Here is a 23879-nt window from a genome sequence, read left to right on the forward strand (position 1 = left end):
CTATAACAAGAGGTGGAGAGACCTATCGAGTTTGGGATCTTTCAGCCACAAGACAGAGCACTCACCATCACAGATGGTGAAGGACAATTGTATATACCTCTACCAGGAACTTCTTAAACACTTGTGTGGAGGTCACTGCTCTTTCCTTTTGCTGTGCATTCATGGTTAGATGTGGTTAGTTCTGAGGAGATGAGGAAGCCCGGGACTGTGGGAGATCAGGAGAAGGAAGAAAAGCAGGGAACCGGCTAGTCGTCAGGAAGTGTCTCTGCCCGTTACCTGCATCTGGTATCACCAGTGGGCACCAGCGTTCTACCCGCTCCCGATCCGATACACTGCTTGCTCCCCTCCTAGACTTCTCCCACAGAGCTGCCCCCACCCCACGGCTCCTTCCACCCTCCCCTGAGTTACGCCTCTTGGGTGATGTGCTTCCTTGACGCTCATTGGGTTCCGCCTCCTTTCCTCCTGTAGGTTACTTGGTTTACAGTGCATCCTATGAAGACTTCATCAGGAACAAGTGGTCCACCCAGGCTTCATCAGTAACTCACCTGCCCATTGAGAACCTGAAGCCCAACACAAGGTATGATGTGTCCATCATTTATACACAGGAAATGAGACCTGTGTGCGTGGTCACGGATATCCTTAGGCTGAAAAGGAAAGGACTGACTAAAAGTGTTCTTACGGTTTCTTTTGAATTCTCAGCTGTTTCTCGTAGACTGTAAGTGAATGCTTACCACGTGTCATGTTCTTTTCTTCGGAGAAAGGACTATCTGCTTTGTGATTGTTAGGTGATTGTGTTTATATTTTGTTCCCTGTTTTCCAGAGACCGAAACTGCCTACAGTTGGGAAAGGAAAGATTGTCCTGTGTGTTGAAAGGGAATCCATCTATTTGCAGTCACCAACATGGTGTCTTTATGCAGCACAAGCTTTGTATATGACATTAGCAGAGCAGCAATTGAGAAGCATTTTGTATTGAAGTATAGTTGATTTACAATGTTTGTTAATTTCTGCTGTACCAAAAAGTGATTCAGTGATTCACACACACACACGTATACGTACATACACACATTCTTTTTCTTTTTTTTAAATTTATTTATTTATTTTTTTACTGGGTTTTGTCATACATTGACATGAATCAGCAATAGATTTACACGTATTCCCCATCCCGATCCCCCCTCCCACCTCCCTCTCCACCCGATTCCTCTGGGTCTTCCCAGTGCACCAGGCCCGAGCACTTGTCTCATGCATCCCACCTGGGCTGGTGATCTGTTTCACCATAGATAATATACATGCTGTTCTTTCGCAACATCCCACCCTCACCTTCTCCCACCTTCTCTTCGATTGTGCTTTATCACAGGATATTGAATATAGTCCTTTTGCTCTACAGTAGGACTTTCTTGTTTATTCACTCTATATGTAATAGTTTGCACCTGCTAACTCCAGCCTCCCAATCCATGCCTGCCCCACGCTTGTTGACCACAGGTCTGTTCTCTGAGTCTGAGAGTCTGTTTTTATTTCGTAGCTAGGTTCATTTGTGTCATATTTTAATTTCCGTGTATAAGTGATATCATGTGGTGTTTATCTTTCTCTTTCTGGCTTACTTCACTTAGTATGATAATTTTTAGTGCCATCCATGTTGCTCCAGATGGCATTGTTTCATTCTTTTTTTATGGCTGAGTAATGTTCCCAGTATTCCATTGTATGTGTGTACCATGTCTTCTTTATCTGTTCCTCTGTTGGTGGATATTTAGGTTGTCTCCATGTCTTTGCTATTATAAATAGTGCTATGAACATAAAGCTACATTATATGCCCAGGAGTGGGATTGCTAGATCTATTTCTACCAGCAGTGTGGGAGGGTTCCCTTTTCTCCACACCCTTTCCAGCATTTGTTATTTGTAGACTTTTTGGTGATGGCCGTTCTGACTGGTATGAGGGGGTACCTCGTTGTAGTTTTGATTTGCATTTCTCTAATAGCTAGTGATCTTGAGCATCTTTTCATGTGCCTGTTGGCCTTGGGTATTTCTTTTGTGGATAAATGTCTATTTAGGTTCTTTGCCCATTTTTCAGCTGGGTTGTTTGTTCTGTTGTTGTTGTTGAGTTGTATGAACTGGCTAAACATTTTAATAGCTGGTACTCAAGCTCTATGATGTAGAAGTTCAGATCCTTCAAGAAAGATGTATTTTACATGTTAATATCAGTTATAAGATGCATGGCTTCCTACATGGAGAAGTGGGTTGCCAGCCAGAGGGTCATCTGGGAATGAGTTTTTAGCCCTCAGTGTGAATGGTGCAGAACTTGTCTCAAGGGTACAAACAGTGTGTGTGTGCGTTTCCTATTTTATATTCTCTGGTCTTGCTGGTAACAGCCATCAGGAAAGCTTCCATCCTTGGTGGGTGAACGTGGGCAGAACACCAAGGACACAGTGGTCGCGTGGTGTGCTTGTAAACTGGCTGTCTGGGGGAAAAAAAGTAAAAACTGCTTTATAGTATTTGCCAGTTTCAAGCTGGCCTGGGCCTGCAGAATTGCTGATATTTAACGATCAGCTCTCTGAAGCCTGTAGTGTGGCTCCAGCACACCATGTCAGGTCCAGCCACCGTATTTCCACAGCAAAGTGTTCCGAATGATGTGACTTGGGCCCGAGGTCTCCCTTTTTTTTTTTTTTTTTTTTATACAGTCAGAGGAACACAGGAGATTGGAACAAAATGCTCTCCTTAAACAGAAATGTTGAACCTTAAGCAGAACTGTTGAAAGGGATAGAAACTGGACAATAGCCTTGGGCACCAAGAGACTTCTGAACTAGTGGAGAACTTTGCTCAGGGCCTGTTAATGCCCTGGGCTCACTTGAACTGAGCTTTCATAAACTATTACAAATTTCAGGATTCAGCAAATAAAAAAATTAGGAAATTGAGAAAGCCCTTTTCTTAGCTCTTCCCTGATAGTAATGAAAAGTTGACTCATTAAAGCAAGAACAAAACTAAAGAAAACAAAGTCAGCATCCATTTTTTTTTTAAATTGTGTTCAGAGTGAATGTTTTTACAGCACAGCCTCAGGAGCAGCTGAAAGAGGCCTTAGAGAAATTTGGCCTCCTGGCTACTTGTAAATCCCGGACCCCTGCTGTCCCTTGCCCCCACAGCCCAGTTTTCTTGTGACAACTTTTGGTACCAAACTGATGTTGAGTTTTGAGTACTGTCAGGGGATGGTTATGTGGGATGGTTTATTCATTCTTCCAATAGGCATGAATGAGTGTCCACGGCTCACTCAGTGAGAGCTTCCTGAGTGCTCAGGGCCAGGCCCCGGGCTCCAAAGAGGGAAGAGCCGGAGGGGTCGGGGAGGGGCCTACAACACACCATGGCCCCTCATGGCGCTCACAGTCTGACAGAGACCGACGGTTTATAAACATGTAGATATGGCCTTTCCCCGACCAGCATCCTGAGGAAGCAGTACTCTGTGCTGTGAGTGTGTAATAGGGTTTTTTTTCCCCTGAGCTTGGGGGTAAGGAAGGGGCATTCAGCTGAGGAAGATACACAGCATTTGACCTGGAGAAGGTAAGCGAGTTGTCAGGTTGCTTGAGGCAGGAAGGGTGTTGGGAAGTTGGTGCTTTTGAGCAAGAGCAGGAGGCCGATGTGGTCGGGGGGACGGAGGAGAGAGGGGGCTGGCGGCTGGACCAGCCGGTCACAGATGGGCCCCAGGGTCCCCTGAGGATTGTGTCCTGTGTCCACCCACCCTGGGGGCCCTGGGAGATGGACTGGGAGCGGCAGCGGCCACACGGGCTTCTCCCCAAGCGTGGCCTTCCGGTCTGTCATTCTTTGGAGGGAGAGTGCTTGCTGGCTTCCTCCTACGAGGATTTCCCTCAGACCCCTCCATGCCTGCGTGCTAAGTCGCTTCAGTTGCATCCAACTCTTTGTGACCCCAGGGAGTGTAGCCCTCCAGGTAACTCTGTCCATGGGATTCTCCTGGCAAGATTACTGGAGTGGGTTGCCACGCCCTCCTCCAGAGGATCTTCCCAACCCAGGGATCAAACCCACGTCTCTTGTGTCTCCTGCATTGGCAGGCAGTTTCTTTACCCCTAGCGCCACCCGGGAAGCCTAAAGTATAAAGATCTGTCACCATGGAACCTATTCAAAAGAAGGTGCCAGTAGCTTGTATAAGAAGGCAAGGCATGGGATGCTCTTGTTACTTAGGTGACACAGAGACACTTCAGGGTATGGAATATATATTTTAGTCTGTAGAAAAAAATTAAATGTGGTTTTCGAAAATTTTACTTTTTTTATAATTCCGTATTGTTTTTCAGCTCGGCATATTTAAGCTTACTTTGACATAGTAGGTGGAGTTCAAATGGAAATAAATCTTTAGAATTGGGCCACATGGGCTCTGTGGAGGAATGGAGTCATTCCGTGGACAGGAGGGTCGATTTGGAGAATACTTAGGTTTCAGTGTAAAATAGAGTGGATACAACTAAGAAACTGGAGTAGGCTCTTCCAGCCAATGGATCACCCCTCTGCCGTCTCCTCTTCCGCACAGGGTGCTCCCCTCTGCCGAGCTGGGGAAGTGGTACCAGGTTGCTTCCAGGGATGGCCTGAGAAACATGCAGCAGAAATAAATGTCTCTGGTAGCCTCTGAATATCAGTATCACACCCTAGGTTTCGATTTCCTATTTTTTTTTTTTTAAGGAAAAGGCGTCTGTAAAGTTTGACTGTTATCGTTGATGTAGGCCAAACCCCCTGTTTGAACTGCCAGCGGAGTTTGCCTTAAATAACTCCACGCCCGCTGAGTTAGAAGTATGCACAATTGAGAACACACAAAGTGCTGAGAGAATTGAGATTTGGGAACTCATATGTTCTTAATTGTGCATATCTTTTTTTTTTTAACGAAATTTTTTTTTGTTTGTTTAATGAAATTTTAAAAAGGATTCTGTCCTAAATGAGATGTGAATATACTTTCTTGAAAAGCTTAAGAGAAGACTTGATTTTATCAAATGGACTTTTTCTTTGCTGTCTGTTCAATCAAACCCAAAGTCAAATACCTCTGCGTTAACTGTGAGGCCAGAGGCTCCCCTGGGGACCTCAGCTCAGATGCTCAGCAGGCTCGGCGCCAGGGCAGAGGTGCAACAGACATGCGCCTTTGCTCTCTGGGAGTAAATAGTTTTCCTTTTAAAACTTTAGTGCATCTTAATTAGTGCATGTGATCTGTATGTCTGACTTAAACATAGGGTCTTGTAATATTGAAGTGTAGCTCCTATTGCCCAGAAGCCAAGGCCCCTTCTGAACTCTCTGAGGTGGTAGACACACTCCCCTGCCCAGTTTTTTTTTTAACCCTCTTTCTTTACCTGGAACCAGTTAGGGACTGTATGTAATAGTTGCTCAGTCATGTCTGACTCTTTGCAACCCCATGGACTGTAGCCTGCCAGGCTCCTCTGTCCATGGGATTCTCCAGGCAAGAACACTGGAGTAGGTTGTCATTTCCTTCTCCAGGGGATCTTCCCAACTCAGAGATCGAACCCAGGTCTCCCGCATTGCAGGCAGATTATCATCTGAGCCACCAGGGAAGCCCCAGTTAAGGACTAAGAGGGCACAGATAATACCTAGGATTCCAGGGGGGAGGACAACATAAAGGTTAACCTTAGGTAGAGTAGGTCTCAACTGTGTTGGCTTCCAGTATTTTCTCATCACTGCTCTTGGTCCTGTAGCTCACGAGAGTCCAAAGTAAGATGCTCTTGGACTCCCGACTGAACTGGCTGATCTCCTTGTGGGTGAACAGGCTGATTCAGACCATGTGCTTTTTCTAGCACATTCTCTGTTCCAAGACAAAGATTACTCCCCAGCAGAGCCTCTGCAGGCCTTTTCCACTTCCCCTTCCTGGACTTGCTTCTCTTTCCTTGAGGCACAGAAGCTGGAGACTTGGTGATTTTAAGGCTCCAGAGCCAAGCGTAGCACTTGTCCTGCGCCCAGAACATTGCTGTTACGTTAGTTCCCCCGAGGAGGCCAGCCTCTGGACTGGCTCAGCCTCTCCCTGCCAACAGCAGGTTGCATCATCATCAATCCGTCAGACATCCTGCTTTTATACACGAAGTCCAGGGATGAGACTTAGGCTAGAACTGGAATTCTGCTCGGTAAGCATTTCTCCCTGCTCCAGCTTCTCCCTCTTGCTGGTGGAACTCAAGATGAGACAAAAGCGGCCATACCATCCAACGGCAGGCCTGCAGGGCGTGGCCTGCATGGGGCAGCCGAACCCTTGATGCTCTAAATAACACACACAGTCCAAGTGACCTGTTTGCCTAGTACGCCCTTCCGTTCCTAGTGGGAACATGTCTATGCTGTTCATTATACTGTCCTGAAAAGTTATTTGAAAATGAGAAAGTTTAGAAATAACATGAAGAAATAGCGATGGTGTATGCATTTGTGAAAAGATAAGACTCAAACCCTAGAACAGAGTGAGTGCTCAGTAGTTTGGCTGTTTGTCTCATTACACAAAAATTAAGCAAGGTTCTTTTTCAAAATATGTTTTCTTTGGATTTCAGGTATTATTTTAGAGTTCAAGCCAAAAATCCTCACGGCTATGGACCTGTCAGCTCTTCAGTCTCATTTGTTACAGAATCAGGTATGGATGACTTCATGTTCTTTTTTTTTTTTCATTTTCTTAAAAACAAATAATCTGAAATCAGGCCTATAATAGAAAACTGAAGAAGTAAAACTTCTGTTTAGTCAGTTCTTATTGGATGTCACTTTATAAGATAAACATGATTTTCTTTCTGCCAAGTTAAAACTTGGATAATAAAAGTAGTCTTCACTGGAACTGCTTGAAAAGTGAAAAGAGCAAATTCCAATGAAAAGGGAAGAAAATCTAGTTTTTAGCCATGTGGGAAAGATAACTTTGAATCCATCTAGTTGCAGAGGTAATTTCTTTATTGTTATTGCAAGCAGCCGAAGTGCACACATGTCATGTGATCTGAGGGGCAGTTGCTTCTTTCAATCAGTCAGATCTCTAGGACGCTTCCTTTCCTAGGAGACAAAGATATCTCTACTTAATATGGAGGGTTTAATTAAAATGCTATCCATCTTGCAAGCAGTGTCACTCAGATGTCCCTACTTTGTGTTGCTGGTGTGCAGAGCTCTCAGACCTTCAGTGAAGTGTTCCACTGTCATGGTCTGAGGCAGTACACACAGTGTCCCGTGGTCATGGTCTGAGGCAGTACACACAGTGTTGGGTGGTGATAGTCTGAGGCAATACACACAGTGTTGGGTGGTCATGGTCTGAGGCAATATACACAGTGTTGGGTGGTGATGGTCTGAGGAGTACACACAGTGTTGGGTGGTGATGGTCTGAGGGCAGTATACACAGTGTCCCATGGTGGGTGGTCATGGTTTGAGGCAGTACACACAGTGCTGGGTGGTCATGGTCTGAGGAGTACACACAGTGTCAGGTGGTGATGGTCTGAGGAGGTACACACAGTGTCCTGTGGTGGGTGGTCATGGTCTGAGGCAGTATACACGGTGTTGGGTGGTCATGGTCTGAGGCAGTACACACAGTGTCCCGTGGTGGGTGGTCATGGTGTGAGGCAGTACACACAGTGTTGGGTGGTGATGGTCTGAGGCAGTACACACAGTGTCCCATGGTGGGTGGTGATGGTCTGAGGCAGTACACACAGTGTTGGGTGGTCATGGTCTGAGGAGTACACACAGTGTCGGGTGGTGATGGTCTGAGGAGGTACACACAGTGTCCCGTGGTGGGTGGTCATGGTCTGAGGCAGTATACACAGTGTTGGGTGGTCATGGTCTGAGGCAGTACACACAGTGTCCCGTGGTGGGTGGTCACGGTGTGAGGCAGTACACACAGTGTTGGGTGGTGATGGTGTGAGGCAGTACACACAGTGTTGGGTGGTGATGGTCTGAGGCCATACACACAGTGTCCCGTGGTCATGGTCTGAGGCAGTACACACAGTGTCCTGTGGTGGGTGGTCATGGTCTGAGGTAGTGCACACAGTGTTGGGTGGTGATAGTCTGAGGCAATACACACAGTGTTGGGTGGTGATGGTCTGAGGAGTACACACAGTGTTGGGTGGTGATGGTCTGAGGCAGTACACACAGTGTCCCATGGTGGGTGGTGATGGTCTGAGGCAGTACACACAGTGTTGGGTGGTCATGGTCTGAGGAGTACACACAGTGTCGGGTGGTGATGGTCTGAGGAGGTACACACAGTGTCCCGTGGTGGGTGGTCATGGTCTGAGGCAGTATACACAGTGTTGGGTGGTCATGGTCTGAGGCAGTACACACAGTGTCCCGTGGTGGGTGGTCACGGTGTGAGGCAGTACACACAGTGTTGGGTGGTGATGGTGTGAGGCAGTACACACAGTGTTGGGTGGTGATGGTCTGAGGCCATACACACAGTGTCCCGTGGTCATGGTCTGAGGCAGTACACACAGTGTCCTGTGGTGGGTGGTCATGGTCTGAGGTAGTGCACACAGTGTTGGGTGGTGATAGTCTGAGGCAATACACACAGTGTTGGGTGGTGATGGTCTGAGGAGTACACACAGTGTTGGGTGGTGATGGTCTGAGGCAGTATACACAGTGTCCCATGGTGGGTGGTCATGGTCTGAGGCAGTACACACAGTGTCCCATGGTGGGTGGTCATGGTCTGAGGAAGTACACACAGTGTTGGGTGGTGATGGTCTGAGGAGGTACACACAGTGTCCCATGGTGGGTGGTGATGGTCTGAGGCAGTACACACAGTGTCCCGTGGTGGGTGGTCATGGTCTGAGGCAGTACATACAGTGTTGGGTGGTCATGGTCTGAGGCAGTACACACAGTGTCAGGTGGTGATGGTCTGAGGTAGTACACACAGTGTCCCGTGGTGGGTGGTCATGGTGTGAGGCAGTACACACAGTGTCGGGTGGTCATGGTCTGAGGCAGTACACACAGTGTCCCATGGTGGGTGGTGATGGCCTGAGGTAGTACACACAGTGTCCCGTGGTGGGTGGTCATGGTGTGAGGCAGTACACAGTGTTGGGTGGTCATGGTCTGAGGCAGTATACACAGTGTTGGGTGGTGATGGTCTGAGGAGGTACACACAGTGTCCCATGGTGGGTGGTCATGGTCTGAGGCAGTACACACAGTGTCGGGTGGTCATGGTCTGAGACAGTACACACAACTGGTTCATGATGGCAGTTCCTGGGTTGGCAGCCTCTCTGTACAGGAAGCCAGGTGGGAGAGTTGGTGCCCATGGTCCCAAGACAAAGACCTACAGGAGCCCAGCAGTGTCAGCTCCACACTAATGTGGCTCTTCCATTCGGTTAGATCATTCCATACCTGTAGCTTGATCCCAGAACATTTGCTGTTGGAAGATATTTTTAAATGCAGTGATTTAAATCTACTAAATCAAAATATATGGAAAAAGTCTTTTTTGAGAATATGCTTTATACTGGACCTGTTGGCAAAGGACTTCAAAATTGGTGTTTTTACCTGTTTCATCTAAGAAGTGTGTTTCTCCTTAGAAATTAAGAAAGAGTACAAGGAAACCTTTATCAGTGGTTAATTTGCTACCATAATGTATCTATGTTCATGGCTGCATTTCCCAAAAATAACATGGTCTTTTGGCAACTATCGGAATTAACATGATAAAGGTCTATAGAAAAAACCCCAAATAATTCAAATCTAAATAGTTATCAAGAAAATGAGGGCTGAAATTAGAGAGTAGAAAGATATAAATGTAACTTCTGAGTCTGTGATATAAAACTTTTAAAGTCTTGGTATATGCCAAATGAATTTTACACTTTCTTTATCTAATGCAGCTTGGTTAGCCCTTTCATTTACAAAAAATTTCCATAGTTATGTGGCTCCATGACATAATAGTGAAGTCAGCTGTTTCTTTTTCATTCTGCAGATAATCCTCTTCTTGTCGTGAGGCCACCAGGTAAGTTTCTCTTCTGGATAATCTTGACATTCTAATAACCAAGTTGGATATTGAACATGAGATTGTTAGGGTTACTCACAAGTAGACATGCCAAATCATTTTTGTATTGTCATAATTTTCTGACAACTTCTGTGGTTTCTTTGCACCGGCTCTCCTAATCTAGGGAAGAGAACGGTCTGGAAATTGTTAAATAGGGCCCGAGTAGACCATAGCTGGGCTTCCCTGGTAGCTCAGCTGGTAAAGAATCCACCTGCAATGCAGGAGACCTGGGTTTGATTCCTGGGTTGGGAAGGTCCCCTGGAGAAGGACATGGCTACCCACTCCAGTATTCTTGCCCGGAGAATCCCCATGGACAGAGGAGCCTGGCAGGCTACAATCCATGGGGTCACAAAGAGTCGGACATGACTGAGCAACTAAGTACAGCACAGCACAGACAATAGCTATAAAACCATTGTGGGCGGCCAGCAACCTATGAAGTGGTAACTATTTTCCTAACTTCCTTGAATATTTTAAATTGCTGAAAAGATAGCAAAATGGATTAAGAGTACAAAAAAGTTTATACTTTGTTTTTCAAATAAACATAAAAAAACCTATTGCCTAAGTTCAGGACAGGTCTTAGGAGTGACAGGAACAGTAGGCACCTGTGCTCAGGGGCTTTGAGGTGGGGAGGTAGGATGGTATGACCCCCAAGGTCAAACTTGTCATCATAGCTTATACTCCTTGAGGCTGAAAGGTTTTTTCTTACTCTGAGAGTCCTTTATGGAAATGCAAATAGTTCAAATATCTTCAGGTGTGAGGAACTCCTGAGCTGTACTTCAGTACAAAGAAAGAAGAGAAGAAAGAGAGCACCCATCGGGAGATGGGAAAACTGCTCAGAAAAGCCCTGCAAGGAAGGCAAGGCCCAGTGAATAAGCCGACATGTCTGGTACTTTATACAAGGGTATAAACACGGTGAAGCGCCATGACTTGGAAGATGTGCTTTTTGTTGTCCAGGTGGTGAGCCCATCTGGATCCCCTTTGCCTTCAAACACGACCCTAGCTACACGGACTGCCACGGCCGACAGTATGTGAAGCGGACTTGGTACAGGAAGTTTGTGGGAGTTGTTCTTTGCAATTCGCTGCGGTATAAGATCTACCTCAGTGACAACCTGAAAGGTAGGTCTTTGGGGATGGCGTGCTATGAGAAGGTATGAAAAGTTTCTGGTTGATCAGATACTAACTTGACATAGCAGGTGCACCAGGATGCATTTGAGGTGTGGACTGGTCATGTCTCAGTCTGGCTCAAATGCAAACCAGTTTTGCAGGCTCTATGCTAGAGTGACCTGTTTTCACATTGGTACCCAGGAATATATGTATATATCTTAAATCTACTACTTTTTAGGAATGAAGTCCAGAATACTATTAGAAAATCAAAGGCCATTTTTCTTTGTTGTTGATTCTATAACAGTAGCATGCATGTAAGCTGGAATTATTGAGGACAAGTCCACACTATGGTCTTTGCCTCTGGCACAGCTTTACAGAGAAAAAATGTAGATGGTGAAACATAGATGAGCTGCACTCTTTATTCTGTGTCCAAACAAAAATTCCATTGTTTTCCTCATGGTAGGGGATTCAAACAGAGAATAACATATATACTTTGAGCTACTAACATTTCAAAATGCCATTTCTACCCAGCTGGCTTTGACTCACCCACCTACACATAGTTGTTTTATATTGCAAAATTCACACAACTTTTAATCTTTTAGCATAACATTAAAAAAAAACACTTTCCTGCAGCTGGTTTATATTTCATCATATGTCGGTTATTTTGTTCCTTTATTTCTTGCTAGTGATCATCATTTCTCGATAATGTCAAAATCTCCCCAACCATCCCCCACTCCAGCAATTTCTCAGTGTTTACGCCTCTCCCGACAACCAGTGTCTGTTTCTCTCTGCTTTTTTCCCCCTCTCCCACACTGCGCTTTTCCTCCTCTGCTTCAGAATTCCTGGGAGAGGTTACACAAGCATGTCTGGTATCGCAGGGTTGAGAGAAACAACCCGGCCCTACTGTGCAGCCCTGGTTCAGGACCAAGGACAGCAGACAGCACCTCCTGCCACAGACACGCCCTACTTCTAGTTACATATGAAAATAGGTCCCACCATTTTTACACATATTCATGCTTTTCATAATGGTTTCATAAAATATTCTCTGACTATCAGAGCTTCCACCTTTTTTTTTTAAACCAAAGAGTAGAAAGGTCTCTCATTTATTGGCTGAAAATGCCTATAATATTAGTAGTTTCCATTTAAGGAACACTTGCTAAGTATGTAGCATACATGATCTCAATAAATCCTTACAATGCTTTGAAATCAGTGCCATTGTCACCATCTTTCAAACATGGAAAGTATGACACGCAGTGTAAGTAATGCGCCCTCTTCAGTTCAGTCACTTGGTCGTGTCCGACTCTTTGCAACCCCATGGACCGCAGCACACCAGGCCTCCCTGTCCATCACCAACCCCCAGAGCTTGCTGAAACTCATGTCCATTGAATTGGTGATGCCATCCAACCATCTTATTTTCTGTCATTCTCTTCTCCTCCTACCATAAATCTTTCCCAGCATCAGGATCTTTTCCAATGAGTCAGTTCTTCGAATCATGTGGCCAAAGTATTGGAGTTTCAGCTTCAGCATCAGTCCTTCCAATGACTAGTCAGGACTGGTTTCCTTTAGGATTGACTAATTTTATCTCCTTGCTGTCCAAGGGACTCTCAAGAGTCTTCTCCGACACCACAGTTAAAAGCATCAATTCTTCAGTGCTCAGCTTTCTTTATAGTCCAGCTCTCCCATCCATACATGACTACTGGAAAAACCATAGTCTTGACTAGACAGACTTTGTTGGCAAAGTCAAGTCTCTGCTTTTTAATGTGCTGTCTAGGTTGGTCATAACTTTTCTTCCAAGGAGTAAGCGTCTTTTAATTTCATGGCTGCAGTCACCATCTGCAGTGATTTTGGAGCCCAAGAAAGTACTGTTTCCCCATCTATTTGCCATGAAGTGATGGGACAAGATGCCATGATCTTAGTTTTCTGAATGTTGAGTTTTAAGTCAGCTTTTTCACTCCCCTCTTTTACTTTCATCAAGAGGCTCCTTAGTCCTCTTTGCTTTCTGCCATAAGGGTGGTGTCATCTGCATATCTGAAGTTATTGATATTTCTCCTAATCTTGATTCCAGCCTGTGCTTCATCCAGCCTGGCATTTCACATGATGTACTCTGCATATAAGTTAAATAAACAGGGTGGCAATATACAGCCTTGATGCACTCCTTTCCCAATTTGGAACCAGTCCGTTGTTCCATGTCCAGTTCTAACTGTTGCTTTTTGACCTGCATACAGATTTCTCAGGAGGCAGGTACGGTGATCTGGTATTCCCATCTCTTTAAGAATTTTCCAGTTTGTCATGATCTACACAATCCAAGGCTTTGGCATAGTCAATGAAGCAGAAGTAGATGTTTTTCTGGAATTCTCTTGCTTTTTCTATGATTCAGTGGATGTTGGCAATTTGATCTCTGGTTCCTCTGCCTTTTCTAAATGCAGCTTGAACATCTGGAATTTCTTGGTTCATGCACTGTTGAAGCCTCGCTTGGAGAATTATTAAGTATTTTGGAGAATTATTTTGCTAGCATTTGAGATGAGTGCAATTGTGTGGTAGTTTGAACATTCTTTGGCATTGCTTTTCTTTGGGATTGGAATGAAAACTGACCTTTTCCAGTCCTGTGGCCACTGCTGAGTTTTCCAAATTTGTTGGCATATTGCATGCAGTACTTTAACAGCATCATCTTTTAGTATTTGAAATAGCTCAGCTGGAATTCCATCACCTCCACTAGCTTTGTTTGTAGCGATGCTTCCTAAGGCCCACTTGACTTTGCACTCCACGATGTCTGGTTCTAGGTGAGTGATCACACCATCATGGTTATCTGGATAATTAAGGTATTTTTTTGTATAGCTCTTCCATGTGTTCTTGCCACCTTTTCTTAGTATCTTCTGCCTCTGTTAGGTTCATACCATTTCTGTCCTTTTCTGTGCCCATCTTTGCATGAAATGTTCCCTTGGTATCTCTAATTTTCTTGAAGAGAACTCTTGTCTTTCCCATTCTATTGTTTTCCTCTATTTCTTTGCATTGATCACCAAGGAAGGCTTTCTTATCTCTCTTTGCTGTTCTTTGGAATTATGCACTCTGATGGGTATATGTTTCCTTTTCTCCCTTGCCTTTAGCTTCTTTTATTTTCTCAGATATTTGTAAGGCCTCCTCAGACAGCCATTTTGCCTTTTTGCATTTCTGTTTCTTGGGGATGGTTTTGATCACTGCCTCCTGTACAATGTCATAAACCTCTGTCCATAGTTCTTCAGGCATTCTATCAGATCTAATCCCTTGAATCCATTTGTCACTTGCACTGTATGATCCTAAGGGGTTTGAGTTCAGTCATGCCTGAATGGTCTAGTGGTTTTCCCTACTTTCTTCAATTAAGTCTGAATTTGGCAATAAAGAGTTCATGATCTGAGCCACAGTAGCTCCCAGTCTTGTTTTTGCTGACTGTATAGAGCTTCTCCACCTTTGACTGCAAAGAATATAATCAATCTAATTTTGGTGTTGACCATCTGGTGATGTTCATGTATAGAGTCTTCTCTTGTGTTGTTGGAAGAAGATGTTTGCTATGACCAGTGCATTCTCTTGGCAAAACTGCTGTTAGTCTTTGCCCTGTTTCATTTTGTACTCCAAGGCCAAATGTGCCTGTTAGTTATCTCTTGACTTCCTACTTTTGCATTCCAGTCCCCTATGATGAAAATGACATCTTTTTTTGGTGTTGATTCTTCAAGTTTGTGCAAATTCCTAAATCAGCTGTAGCATTTTTGGGCCAGTCACTGACTCATCAAATTCCTTTTTGCAGATACATTCTACAGCATTGGGGACAGTTGGGGAAGAGGCGAAGACCACTGTCAATTTGTGGATTCACACCTTGATGGAAGAACAGGGCCTCAGTCCTACATAGAAGCACTCCCTAACATTCAAGGTAATGTGAACAAAGGCCTGATCTATTACACTGGGGGTAGGGTGGGGAGGAGGGCTAACCTAAGGAGAAAATTCACGCTATCTCTGCCTTTGGTTTACCATTTGAAGATGGATGTTAGCAGCATTTTTGATCATAAAAATAAGGAATCAACAAAGTACTCCTACCATGTGCTGTATTTGGAGTGAGCCTTGGAGAACTGGCTCAGACAGTAAAGCATCTGCCTGTAATGCAGGAGACCTAGGTTCAATCCCTGGGTTGGGAAGATCCCCTGGAGAAGGGAATGGCAACCCACTCCAGTATTCTTGCCTGGAGAATTCCGTGGACAGAAGAGCCTGGTGGACTACAGTCCATGGGGTCATAAAGAGTTGGACACAGATGAGTGACTAACACTTTCCCTTTCACTTCGGAGAGGTAGGGATACAGAGGAATACAAGACCTTATCCCTACTTTCAGGAAACAGTCAGAATTGGAAAGAGAGGATAAATATATGAAAGGTAACTAGAGCAAACACCTTAAAGTGCAAACAATGGCAAGTTGTGTCACATGACTGTCCCATTATCAGGTTTATCAGGTAATTGTGCAGATTATAGTCAGTCTCTGAGTTCAAGAGAGGCAAGCCACTTGAGGCTGCCAGGGGAAGTTTTCAGAAGAGGCAGAGTCTGGGCTGAGTCATAAAAATTCATGCAAAGATTAGAGAGTCTTCCAGGTGGAGAATGGCATGAACAAGAGTACAGAGAAAGAAAAAATAAATGCAAACCAACCAGGATATGTCTCAGGAGATTGTGTATCAATTACTTCATGATGGCATTGTAAGAGGAAATAAGTATATTTATCTCAAAGTTAACAATTTGTAATACATTATTAACTCCAATAAAACAAGTATATTAGGCGGGGTTCTCCAGAGAATCAGAACCAACAGCAGAAAGATAGAGACAGAGAGACAGAGAGAAGTAGAGAATGAGATTTATTTTAAGGAATTGGCTCATATGGTTGTGGAAACTGGCAAGTCCAAAATCTACAGGGTAGCCCAACAAGGCTGCTGGAGACCTAGGGCAAAGCTGATGCTGCAGTTCGAGTCTGAAGGCAGAATACCTCCGTCCTCGGGGAAACTCAGTCTTTTTCTACTACAGCCTTCAACTGATTGGCTGAGGCCCACCCACATTATGGAGGCTTCATTGCTTGCATGCTCAATCGCTCAGTCATGTCTGACTCTGCAACCCCATGGACTGTAGCCTGCCAGGCTTCTCAGTTCATGGAATTCTCCAGGCAAGAATACTGGAGTGGGTTGCCATTCCCTCCTCCAGAGGATCTTCTCTTCCAGGGCCTGAACTCACATCTCCTGTGGCTCCTGCATTACAGGTGGATTCTTTACCACTGAGCCACCAGGGAAGCCCATGGAGGCTTTGTTACATAGCTACAGTTGATGAAAGCATTGACCATGAGTGACTGAACTCAATCTCTACTCCTCTCTCCTCCCTGAGGTTGGGGGTGGGACGGAAGCCCCCACCCCATATTCCCACGATTGGTCCTCTGGCGACCAGCCCTTACCCTCAGGTGCTTTCCAGAAGCCACTTCATTAACATAAGCCCACGTGTGGTTGAAGAGGTTTATTATGAAATAATCATTTCCCAGACACCTTTATTGCTCTTCAGTTCAGTTCAGTTCAGCTGCTAAGTCGTGTCCGACTCTTTGCAACCCCATGAACCACAGCACGCCAGGCCTCCCTGTCCATCACCAACTCCTGGAGTTTACCCAGACTCATGTCCATTGAGTCGGTGATGCCGTCCAACCATCTCATCCTCTGTTGTCCCCTTCTCCTCCTGCCTTCAATCTTTCCTAACATCAGGGTCTTTTCAAATGAGTCAGCTCTTCGCATCAGGTGGCCAAAACATTTGAGTTTCAGCTTCAACATCAGAGTTATTGCTCTTACCACTCAGGAAATTCCAAGGGTTTGGGGAGCCTTGTGCCAGGAGTGGGGATGAAAACCAAATATCCATTTTCTATTATAAATCACAGTGTCACAGATGCATTTTCTTTCTCTCTCTCTCTTTTTAACCTTCCAGGCTACTATCGCCAGTACCGCCAGGAGCCAGTCAGCTTTGGCAACATAGGTTTTGGAACCCCCTACTACTATGTGGGCTGGTACGAGTGTGGGGTCTCCATCCCGGGGAAGTGGTAACCGCAGGAAGATCATGCTGGAAGCTCGCCCTGCTGACCCCCTCGTTACCTTGAGTGAGGGCCTGCCAGCAGGAAAAGAGGCAGTGTCCAAGCCCCACTGCTGTCCCCGGCATCAGCAAGGCCACACAGTGGACACTGGACACTTCAGGCATCTTCAATCTGGAGCTCAGTCCTACGTCTCGGCCTGGACCACACACCGGCTTCAATGTTGCCGTTAACTTTGCGTCTCTACAGGTTTTACTTATAGCAGCACGTCCCAGAGATGGCACAGACACTCAGCTACAGGGATGCACGGTGTGATTTTCAACCTTTTTAGGCTCAAAGTTCAGATGCTTCAGTATCTCCAGGGATCAGTATCAACATGCTCAGCTCCCTTCATGGAACACCACCCGCTTTCTTTTTTCTCACTGGACTCCTCTCAAAGTAGCTAAATTTAAGCTTTGGATCCCTCTCTATGCAGTAGAACTGAATTATTAAAAACGCCACCGAAGGAAATGTAGCCTACTTAAGATTTACTCTGTGGACTTACCCACTGCTAGACCAAATGTATCAAATCTTACTTGTAAATTCTCAATTTTGAGATATATATATATATATGTATATATGCATATACATATCTACACTCATCTGCAAGGACATTGATTAAAATTGCTAAATTTGTACTTGTTCACTCCATAAATGTGTGTGGGACTTTTTGGAGCAGAGGTGCTGTTTGTGAACATCTTTTTAGAAGGCTTCAGAGAATATGTATTCTGTATAACATGGCAAGAATGGAAAGGTGTGGGTTCTTTCCATGAATGCTGCCAAGCCCGGGAAATGACTGGGATGTAGTGATGCTATGAGCCAGTAGCAAACTGAGTGATTTCCACCTTCCACACCCATGTGAAAAATGAACCGGAGGGCTCTGTGAGGACAGATCTAGTGTGTTTCCAGATTAAGATTTTAGGTCCCAAATAATTTTAAAATCCAGTTTAAAAAGACTCCTTTCCCCTTTCCTGCTGAGCCCAGTGTCTCGTCCTCAAAATATCTTACCCTCCTCGACTGCAGAACAAGAGGGTTTAAGTAGAGACATTTTGTTCTAATTCTTCTTAAAATATGGTGTTCTTGGCGAGTGCATGTTACCTCTGTGTCCTCGGGCAGCTCTGGGGAATGAAGGGTTTGTCTTCTCTTAAGTTTCAAGGTGAAAGACAGCAGGGGTGTGGGAGGGACCTCCCTGGTGACCCAGTGGTTGAGAACCTGCCTTCCAAGTCAGAGGTGTGGGTTCAGTCCCTGGTCTGGGAACGAAGATCCTCATGCTGAGGTGCAGCTAAGCCCACACGCTGCAACTAGAAAAAGCCCGCCTGCTGCTAGGAAGACCCAGTGCAGCCAAAACAATTTTAAACAGAAACAAGAATCCATAGTGGGAACAAGCCAGAGGCAGACACAGTTCTGGGGCCCAGGGGCTGGACCACTGTGTAAACGATGTAAGGGTGGAAACTGGTTTGCTACTGGAATCAGTTATTTTCAGTGCCAGCGCCAGGTGGAAGTGAAGCCTGGTGTGTCTGGTAGGTGTGAAGGTAAAAAGCATAAGGAAACAAGTCACTGCGGGTCTTTGTGATGGGGTAGCAGGAGCGGACGTTTTCAGCAACACCCACAATCCCCTCCTGCAGTAAACAACAGTAGAGAAAATGCAGGCATTCTGATGGCTAGGAAAACACTAGGATAGAAATCTTCTGGGTTTCTGAGGCTCTTGTACATAAAAGTGGAATTATGAAAAAGGGAATGTCTTTAAAAACACCTATTTTTTCACACTAACCTTCAAGCATGCTTCACAATGCCAAGCCAAAGATAAGACCTTGAAAGATAAGTGAATTTTCCCTATACACCCATCTTCTTCATTATGGGGCCTCCTGAAGAAGAGATGGGGGATCAAGGGCCCAATATAGAGATGCAGGCACCTCTCCCCTGTGACTCACTATTTCATACACTAAACCGTCTTCCTGGTCAGCCTCACCCCAAAGGGCTTTATACTTGTTTCATACACGAAAGAACACATTTCCCACAGAAGGATTTACACTTACTTCACTGAAAAACAAAGATTTCAGTGGCATTCACTCATGCAATTATTTTTTGAGCTCCTCCTGGAATCTCTGACTGTATTTCAATCTAAAAATCTGAACTTTTATTACAAAGAGATGTTTCAATTTTTTATGGAAATTACTACAGAGGCCAGATTATAGCTCAGCCAAAACAAAAACACTGAATCTATGTGAAGGTGATAGTGTTTCCAATATTCCCTCCAAATTAGGTTATGCAACAGTTCAAACACATCCACAGAGGTTACATGAAGTTTCTAGAGCTGTGAGGTCCGGGAGGACATGTTTTAGGAGCTCTACTGGCAGCAAGATGCCAAGAAGGGCATTCAAGATTGTAGAGGGTCTGGAAACCATTCTGTGTCAAGTTAGGATAAAATGAATGGGACTGTTCTCCTAAAGACTTCGTCTACTTCCAAGGCTTTAAGGAAGAAAAGGGTTTGCCAGCTCTGGAGGTCAGAGTAGACACAAGTCGGAATTAAAGGAAAAGGAAAATTGGCTCAAGGATTTTTAGAATTCTAGAGGAATTTAAGAAGAGTTTAATTACCAAATGAGCCTTGTTGGAAAATACTGAGATGTTCATCACTGAAAGAGCTGAAATATAGCTGGAGATGTCTACACTTTTGATTTGAAGCCCTCAGCCTGTTCTTAATTTGGCCTGTGAGCTCACAATGGTTTTTCTGTGCATTTAAAGGGTTGCAAACAAAACAAACAGACCAAGCAAAAACACTGTATATGCAACAGTGACCATCTGTGGTTCTAAAGTGAAAAGGGAAAGTATGAGTCTCTCAATTGTGTCTGACTTTGCGACCCCATGGACTGTAGCCCGCCAGGATCCTCTCTCCATGGAATTTCTCAGGCAAGAATACTGGAGTGGGTTGCCATTCCCTTCTCCAGGGGATCTTTCCAACACAGGAATCAAACCCGGGTCTCCCTCATTGCAGGCAGATTCTTTACCATCTGAACCACTGGAATTATTTAAGGTGATTCTTAAGCCTTGAATATTTACCCTATAAGACAAAGACTGTATAACTGTGGATTAGAGTTCTCTTGAGGTTTAAAGGCAATTTTAGCAAAGTACAAATTTAAAAACTTACTACTTGACAGATGTTTGCTGGCTCTTCTCTAACTTGAGTAATATTTATTATCTATCAAATCTGAACTCTGCATTGCACAGTTGAACTGGGTCCCCAGCTTCCCATTGGTTAAGTCCTCTGTTTTGTGCTCTCAGGAAATACTATGGATCTAGAGGACTTCATGCATGTTTAATATAACCATCTGGTTGAAACATAATTTCCAGATTTTACCAAATGAGTTTTGATTTATTTTTTTCCTTTTTGACTTTTTCAGGTCACATTATCTTGGTCAGTCCAGGAGGATGGGGTATTTGAGATTGTGATGATTAATGGCATTAAAATGCATTTGCTTCTCTGCACAGAACACAGGTCTTAGTCACTACGTATAATTAAAACGATTCTACCCATAGAATTAGCCCACATTTTCTGCAACATCTTCAGGCCTTAAAATCATCTCCTTAGGATGTAACTATTTTGCAGTTGGAGATAAGAAGTGAGTTTAAAAAGTACAACATGAAAACACAATGACACTTGTCATGAATGGTGAGCTGGTTTAAAATCTTAGTTGTAAGACTGAAAATGAAAGTAGTGTTAGTTGCTCTGCATGTCTGACCTTGAAACCCCATACACTGTAGCCCACCACGCTCCTCTGTCCGTGGAATTCTTCAGGCAAGAATACTGGAGTGGGTGGCCATTTCCTTCTCCAGGGGATCTTCCTAACCCAGATCAAACCCGGGTCTCCCGCATTGTAGGCAGATTCTTAACTGAGCCACCAGGGATCAATGTAAAAATTTTAAAAATCATAATGAGAGCTAAGCCTGTAAGGATAAGGATTTACGATAAAGGTGAAATAAAATTAATATGGAAGAGGAGGCTGATAAACTTTACACATTAAAAAAAATTCTTGGTCCCAATTGGGAAAGCAATTCTCTCCCATGGAGAGGTTGCTTGTTGGCCAAGAATAGAAATGCCCTGATCGTTAAGAAAAGGGTTTACCTGAGGTTGGTCTGTGCGTTCCCAGGACAGGAAATAACGGCCCACCTCCAGCACTTGCAGTAGGTGCTTCCGGGTCACGGAGGTGAGCGCGCCGTTGCTCTTGCCTCCCTTTCTAGGAGCAGAATGGACACTTCCAGGCTACCAACTGTTGGTTTCCCCTCCCAGCTCCCTGTGGTTTTCCACACGGTTTATCAGACCATCCCCACGGTCCCCACACAACACTGCATGTCACCACTCACCTCCATCCACTTCCCCTGCTATTTCAGGAGACCCCGCCTCATCTCACTAAGCGGATGGGGCCGCCGCAGGACGGCAGATCGCCACATGCGCATGCGTCCGTGCCCACTCCGCCATCTTCACACGAAACCCTCAGGTCCAGGACTGCACTCTGAGCTTCCGTAACTGCAGTGTCTCCCTTTTGGAAAACCAAACCCCAACGTTCAGATGTGCTCTAGCCTTCCTCATATTAATTTTTTAAAATTTAAATTAAAAAAATTTCCTATCACCCATGTCACGACGCACCCATGCACACACGCACACGCACACGAGTCCCCCTTCAGCTACTCCCCCCACACTGGCTTTGAGCTGAGTTCCTGAATGAATCAACCCATCCCCTCTCGCTCCTCATTCGGGAGCATTTCTCACATGGCCACACTCTGGCTTCTTGGGCGCAGCTCCCCCAGGCCCGGGTCTCTCCCGGTGGCCATATCCAGTGAATGTCGGTCAGGTTATTTCTGTTGTCACCTTGTGGCAGCACTTGACAGTCTGTCCTGCTTGTCTTCTCCTGCCTGCATCTTCCCTCCCAGCTCCAAATGGCGGCTGGACCTCCCTGTTCCTCGTTTAAGGACAGACCTGAAGGCAACTTTCTTGCCTGGCTTTGCCCGAGAGGGAAGGGGAAGAGGGGAGGTGAGTGCTCTGGGGTCTTGGTGGAGCAGAGGGAACTGAGGTAAGAGCAGTGCAGGCGGTGTTCCCCCACCCTGGGGGAGGGAGCTAGTCGGGGTTCCATGAGGAGCAGGGCAGCAGACCACTTCCTGCCTCCTGGGGGCTGTGGTGGAGTGAGGATGACTATGGGGAGCCGATGAAGTTGAAACACAGCGAGGTGAGGTTTCCAGCCCATCCTATCTGAGCCCGTCCCACCCCACAGGGTGGGGAGCAAGAGGGTGTTTGCCTTCTGGGGCCGCAGAGGCCTGGGCAGTGGACACTGTGATAATCACACTTCTCATTTCACTCAGCAGATCTCAACTGAATCCAAAATACTCCCAAGACGTCCTTCTAGACCCTCTTCTGGGCTGCAGGGTGACCCAAATACACATGATCCCTTCCCTGGTGGAGACAGTGTCCTAGAGGAACAGATGGGAAACGCAAGGGCCAGCAACCAGCGGCAGGCTTGTGGAAATGAATGGAATAAATAGAGCAGATGGTTGTGTCATGGGCAAGTAGGGACCTAAAGCAGCTCCTCAATGGCCGGAGAGAAGTGGGGTGGGTCTGGGAGTAGCACCAAGAACACTTGAGACCAAAGGGTTTCTACTTTGGCACATGGGCTCTCAGATTTGACTCCTAAAGGCAATAATAAAATACCACTCATTTTCTGATCTTTGATCTCAGTAGAACTGATGTAGTTGGTTCTTTATGTTGTTAAAATTTTGACACCTTGAAGGAGGGATTCTTGATCCTGTCCCACCCAAGGGACCACTGACCCAAATCCAAGTCTACCCATCTGACTGATCACCCATCTTTAAGCTCCAGATGTCAATAGGGGAGACAACAGCCACAGTTCTGTCACCCAGAATCACCCAGCCAGGCCTCATCTCTCCTCCCAAGAGTGGCTGGCTACTGACTTTATGTTTGGGTGGCAAAAGAGTCCTTTTGCAGTTTTCCCAGAATGGCTGAAATCTCCCCTCCAACAGAAAAATTAATTGGTGACTATCTTTTCTACAACTTTGCCACAGCGATTTCCACTACTCCCTCAATTATAAGTTTCATGAAGGCAGAGGCTAAGCAGGACCCTATGGGAATTTCCCAGAACAGACATCCCCCACCCCACCCCCATGTCCTCTGCCTTTTGTCTGTAGAAAAATTTTAGTCAAAGAATAAATTTAATCAGGGAAGTGATAAAAATGCAGAAAGGGAAGCAGTCAAACAAAAATAATAGTTTAGCCATTAAACAAAGTCAAAGACCTTTTAGTTCCTCCTCAAGGGTTATAGATAATATTCTGAGTGATATCCTATGAGCTATTTTCCAATGCTGAAACTCCTACCATGTGGGAGAAGTTAACCACATGCTGCCCACAAGCATGTAGATAACCACAGACTGACTGGAATCAGAGGGTTGATGATGTTGACTCCCAATTAAGTTATTACCAGCCAATCAGAAACACACCCACAAGCTGATCACACACCCAACAGCCCCCCGCTCTCACCTTGTCTTTAAAGGCCTTCAGGGAGTTTGGGTCTTGAACATGAGCTGCCTGGAGTCCTTGTTTGGTGCCTGTAATAAATAATTCACTTTCTTTCAGCACAACTCAGTGTCAGTAGGTGGCTTTGCTGTGCATGACCAAGCAGACTCAGTTTGGTTTGTAACAAGGCCACATCTGTTATTTCACCTACTG

The 23879-nt window shown here is 45.2% G+C and overlaps 1 protein-coding gene across 1 annotated transcript in view; it reads left to right on the forward strand.

Moving 5' to 3' along the window:
* FNDC1 (fibronectin type III domain containing 1) overlaps positions 1-17805 on the forward strand; it is a 113294-nt gene extending 95489 nt beyond the window's left edge. Inside the window, exons 18-23 of the mRNA XM_043457427.1 lie at positions 469-577; positions 6516-6595; positions 9875-9904; positions 10898-11059; positions 14826-14948; positions 17012-17805. Coding sequence (XP_043313362.1) covers positions 469-577; positions 6516-6595; positions 9875-9904; positions 10898-11059; positions 14826-14948; positions 17012-17127 — 620 coding nt within the window. The 3' untranslated portion in view covers positions 17128-17805. The remainder of the gene's footprint in view (positions 1-468; positions 578-6515; positions 6596-9874; positions 9905-10897; positions 11060-14825; positions 14949-17011) is intronic.
* Positions 17806-23879: the final 6074 nt, after the last annotated feature.

This window comes from Cervus canadensis, chromosome 33 (genome assembly GCF_019320065.1).
Source record: "Cervus canadensis isolate Bull #8, Minnesota chromosome 33, ASM1932006v1, whole genome shotgun sequence".
In the NCBI taxonomy this organism is placed as follows: domain Eukaryota; kingdom Metazoa; phylum Chordata; class Mammalia; order Artiodactyla; family Cervidae; genus Cervus; species Cervus canadensis.